Source organism: Callorhinus ursinus, unplaced genomic scaffold (genome assembly GCF_003265705.2).
Source record: "Callorhinus ursinus isolate GAN/ISIS: 27379988/994484 unplaced genomic scaffold, GSC_fseal_2.0 scaffold28, whole genome shotgun sequence".
NCBI classification, from domain to species: Eukaryota; Metazoa; Chordata; class Mammalia; order Carnivora; family Otariidae; genus Callorhinus; species Callorhinus ursinus.
The window spans coordinates 19,048,306-19,053,529 of record NW_027397090.1 but is presented as its reverse complement, the minus strand read 5'-3'; the positions used below and the strand labels follow the sequence as shown (position 1 = coordinate 19,053,529).

Below are 5,224 nucleotides of genomic sequence, written 5' to 3'. Positions count from 1 at the left end.
AGGTGCGGGGCCGGGCCGGTACTGAGCCCGCAGGTGCGGGGCCGGGCAGGTGCGGGGCCGGGCCCGTACTGAGCCCGCAGGTGCGGGGCCGGGCAGGTGGCGGCGGCGTGTAGGCGCGGGTCGGGACCAGAAGCCCTGCGGGGACCGGGCGCCCGCCGATGCGCCTGTTGCAGCGGCGACCTCCCCGTGTCCTAAAGGAACCCGGTTCCTGCACGTGGCACGCGCCGGCTGCGGAGCGCGGGGAAACACCGCGGGGCGCTTCTGACAGTCATCGAATGGCAGGCGGCTCGCGGGTCGGTGTGCTTCTCCCTCCGGCCACCTGTCTGCTCGACGTGGGCTCCCGACCGCGCCGCCCAGGGCCTTTCCACGCCCGCCCGCCCGCCGCGAGCGCCGTAGCCTCCCGGGCCCCGGACGCCAGGCCCGCGGCGGGCGGGAAGCCGGGCCCCCTCCGTCCCCACGCCCAGGACACCGCACCTCCCGCGCGCTCGACGCCCTTTCTGGAACGTCGAGTTTGCGGCTGCGCGGGGGTGGTCGCACGGCATGCAGCCCCGCCCGCACCTCGCTAAAACTCGCGATACCTCACCCCTCCCGCAGGCCCGCCCACCCCAACGGCCCGGCCGACCTGGAAAGTTCTAAACCCCTGCGCACGCGCTCTGAGGCCCTTAACGTCCGGGCTCCGCCCGCCCATGACCACGCCCCCTTCCGTCAGGGAGTTTCCCGTCGCCGCGTCTTGCCAATCATCCACTTCTTCCCCCGGGCGGCCTCGCAACAGGTCTCTGATTGGCTGATCATGAGAGCACACGCCGAGGAGGGTCGTGACGATAGGCTGTGAGCCTGTCCCGCCTACCGGCAGTTTACGCGGGAGGCAATTGGCTGGCGCCTCCGTCCAATCAGCGGCGGGCTGTCGGATTCAAACCGGGATCGTTGGGCCTGTGGTCGGTTGGTCGCAGTCGAGCCGTTGCTCTGGCCAGGCCCGGACGTGTGGCCCGCCGCGCCCGCTCCTTGCGCCCCGTCGCTCCCGCCCGCCCGCAGGATGGCCCACAAGCAGATCTACTACTCGGACAAGTACTTCGACGAGCACTACGAGTACCGGTGAGCGGGGCCGGCCGGCGGGGCTGCCTTAGCCGCGGAACCGGAGCCGGGGTCGGGGTCAGGGCCCGAGGTCGGAGGTGGGGTCAGGGTGGCGGCGCGGGTCCCGGGGCCGCGGCCTGCGGCCCGCCATTCCCCGGCCTTTGTTCGCGGCGGCCGAGCGGCGCGGGGGGCGGCGAGGTCCGTTGCCCCGCCTCGCTCTCCGCGGTCCGGCAGGGGCTCCCCCGGCCTCGGTGCGCGGCCGCGCGGCGGCTCTGGGCCTCGGCGTTGCGAGCACCTGCGGCGGGACCGAGCGGGGAAACCGGCCGCCCGGGGCGGGGCCGGGCCTCGGGCACCTCCCGACGCGTCCCGGGGGCCGGGCTCCGGGCGGCGGCTCCGGGCGGGGGCGGGGGCGTCAGGGCGCCGCCGCCGGCGGCTTGGCTTTTGTGTGGCGGCGCTTCGGCGCCGCGGAGGCGTGCGCGCCCGGGGCAGGGCGCAGGAGTAGCCGGAGTCGCAGGCCCGCGTCGCGGCCCCCCCGGAGGTGGGGAGGCTGGCCGGGGGCGCGGGGCGCAGCCGCCGCTTGGGAGAGCTGGACCTGAGCTGGGCTCCGGGGCCGTGCGTCCGTGGTGCTGCCGCAGCTTTAGGGGGCGTGTGCGCTCAGGCGTCGGATCGGCGTGGGTGCTTTTGTGGACGAGGTCACGGCTTAGGTGTGTTGAGCGGTACTCGGGTCCAGGTGCTAGAGCACTGTGGATTTAAGCTCATCGAAGCTGTAGGCCAGCTTTTTCAAGACCCTCTGCTCTCTGGAAGGTAGCTGGTGGCGCTACCCGAGTGGCTCCCGGTTTAACTGGCCTCCCCTCCCAGGCGCGGCCCCGGCCGCCCGCCCTCCCCAGCAAGCCCGTCAGAGAAGCCAGCGTTGGGTTGGGGAAATACTTTCCTTACCTGCAGTTAGGAAACGATCTCCCCGCAGTAAAGTAGAGGTAGAGTTATGCGAGTTTGGAGCTATCGAAAATTTCTCCTTTGTAATCAAACCTTGATGAAGGTGAGCCCGCTTCCATGATTAAGGGGCAAGGGAGGGGTTGTGGCTTGTGAGTAACACGTGGATACGTTTGTATGGTTGTACACAGTATGAACACAGACAGCTAGCTGGCATTCCACTTCTCTTTGAGGCTGATCCGGAACTGATGTAGAAGGCAGAAGTAAGATTCTTTGCAGAGCCTTAAGTGTGGATAGATGGTAGCGCAGCATTGGCTGTTCATGTCATCAGCAAGGCTTTGGGTCAGAGTTGGCTATCAGTAAGTTTTGGGGGAATCAGATGTTATATGTGGGTTTTCATCTGCGCAGGGTATCAGCGCCCCAAACCCCATGTTGTTCAAGGGTCAACTGTAGTTCCCTGGAATTAGTAAAAATAGTAAGCATAATTTCATTGGGTGGCCTTATGGCAGATCTAGCAACAGTTGTTCTAAGGCTCACTTTTTTTGTGTAAATAATTTGTGATGGGTATTTAATTCACCAGCCACAGACTCTAGCGTTTAAGTTGATGACTGTTTAGTGCTTATTATGGGTTATGGGTTCAGTTTCCTTTTGTGCCAGAAACTGTGACTAACCAGAGACTGCACCTTTCTCATATTCATAGCCAACTGACTTTCAGGTAGATTGATGTTTTATAGTGGTTGTCGATGACTGTATAACTTTAGACTGCTACTGGAAATGGTAAAAATGGGTCTGGGAATTGTGATTTATAAAGAACTTTTTACTGCTGTTAAGAGGGGTGCAGACTTGTCTTTAAGAATTTTTACAAAGCTACAATTGTACACCTTATTGATGTTTTGACATTGAAGAGTATTGCATGTCTTCTTAAAAAAAAACAAACAATACAATTTGGGATATACGTCATATCCAAAGAATAGAAGATAGTTATTTAATGGATAGAAGTCAGTAACTTACTGGAAAACTGAACGTCTTTGTGCTAGGTTGCCAGGTACACATATATACGTGGGATTTGGGTTTGTTTTTTGCTTTTTATTTAAACAAAGCAACTTGTAGAGTATACAGGGACTCATCTACAGATCTACAATGTTGAGTAATGGGAAACCAAATTAACTGTAACAAATTATTTTTTCCTATTATGTAAAAGTCTACAAGGGTCTGGGATGTCAGTTTTACAATCAGGAACCATCCTCAATTTACGCTTCTGTGGTCTTAGATGGCTTCTCTGGCTCCCTGACCACATTAGTCTGCTTCATAACCCATCAGGGAAGAACAAGGAAAAGAGTTGGGCATGTTCTTTCCTTTTGAAGACAGTTTCCATAAGTTACATATTCTTTGCTTATATCTTATTGGCCAGGATTTAAGTCACCAGAGATGGCTGTAGGGGAGGCTGGGATGTTTTGGATAACCATGAGCCCGACTTGGGTTTGGGGATTCTATTTCTGAAGAACATTGAAACAGCAAGCAGTCTCTTAGAGAAGAAAAGGCAAATCCTAAACAAAGTGCTTTCTGCTTTTGGACTGTATATTCTTCCCGTTTTGAACATTAGGCCATCAAAAATCAGAATTAAAGGTAGTAGACAGCCCTCAAGATTGATGTCAACAGTAATGTAACAAGAGTTGCTTTAAAGATTTTTATTTTGAACTCAGGATATTAAGTATCCTAAAAATGCATTTATAAAGTGATCATAATTGTAGGAAAGGTGTATTTAATACTTGGCTATATCTCTTAACAGGCATGTCATGTTACCCAGAGAACTTTCCAAACAAGTCCCGAAAACCCATCTGATGTCTGAAGAGGAGTGGAGGAGACTTGGTGTCCAACAGAGTCTAGGCTGGGTTCATTACATGATTCATGAGCCAGGTAGGTGTTTCCATTTAGGAAAGCATCAACTGAAATAAAGAAGTAGTGGTTGTGGTTTTTGAAAATTGTTAAGTAATATTGACAGTCAGTGGTATTCCCAAAGTAACCGTGGTAAGTTTGACTACTCTTGGATGGCTGATTCCTTTCTTCCCTAGGAAGAATTCCAATTTTGTAGTAAATAATACCACATGAGTGAAAGTAATGCATTATTCTACCTGCAGAAAGGTAAGGAGTTAAAATCAATTCCATTTTATTTTAAAACGTGTCATTATTAATAAATATTTTGCTGTAAGCATAATTCTGGTGTCCTGTCTCTGAAAACTGAGAACTCATTTTAAGACATCTTAAGTGTCCTTAAGTTCTTAGCATAGAAGTTAATGCAATTTGAAGTGATTTGTCTTTTCCTTTAATATTCTGTTAAAAGATAATTGGGATCTACCACATTAAGGTGAAATAAGGTAACCTAGTGAGTGAACCTTGTTGTGTTGTTATGAATGGTTATATTATTGTGTGGATTTTACCAGAGCTTCCCAGATACGAAATGGTAAACTAAAACTTGTGGGGTTAAATTCTGCTTTTGCGTTATCAGTAAACAGATCTAACTTAAACAATTTACAATGCTTTGAGCAAAATTTGAGGGCATGCTGTAGAAACCGAATTAGGTGGAACTAGAGCTTGTTTTCTGCTCTTGTTAAAGAAAAGCAGCAATAGCATCAGAATGTGACTTAAAACTTTCTTGGGATTGGGGGCATTTAATTGTATCAGGGTTCAAAAGCTCTTTCTTTTATTATTATTAATTATTAGTATTAGCTGTAATACCAGAGCACAGGAGGAACTTAACTCTAGAATCCTGGGCTCCCACCTAATGAAACAATCTTTGGGAATGGGCCCCTGGGATCTGCACTTTTTACGGGCTGGTGGTTTTTTAATTTGGTGTTAGGTGTCTTTCCTTTTCACTGGAATTGAGATTCTAAAGGTAGAAACCATTCCCTCCGAAGTGGCTTCTCTACTTAGCATCTTTTTCCAGGGTAGGTGAAACTAAATTAAACAGTGGCACACTGTGGGGAATGTCATCATCAGGTGGTTTTCTTCTGTTTATAGTGGACAGTGACTTTTGAAGCAAAATTTATTTCAGATATTTCTATAAAATGACAGCTGATCATAGATTTATTTTGGTTTAATTGAGAATTTGGAATTTTGGTTGAATGACTGAAAGTTAACCATATTGTATTAAAATTATGTAAAATATTTTGTTTCCACAGAACCACATATTCTTCTCTTTAGACGACCTCTTCCAAAAGAGCAA

General features: G+C 51.4%; 1 protein-coding gene across 1 annotated transcript in view; it reads left to right on the top strand.

The window, feature by feature from the left end:
* The first annotated feature begins 853 nt into the window (after positions 1-853).
* Positions 854-5,224, top strand: part of CKS2 (CDC28 protein kinase regulatory subunit 2) — a 4,930-nt gene continuing 559 nt past the window's right edge. The window contains exons 1-3 of the mRNA XM_073878264.1: positions 854-1,092; positions 3,791-3,918; positions 5,181-5,220. Of these exons, the coding sequence (XP_073734365.1) occupies positions 1,034-1,092; positions 3,791-3,918; positions 5,181-5,220 (227 nt within the window). The 5' untranslated portion in view covers positions 854-1,033. The remainder of the gene's footprint in view (positions 1,093-3,790; positions 3,919-5,180; positions 5,221-5,224) is intronic.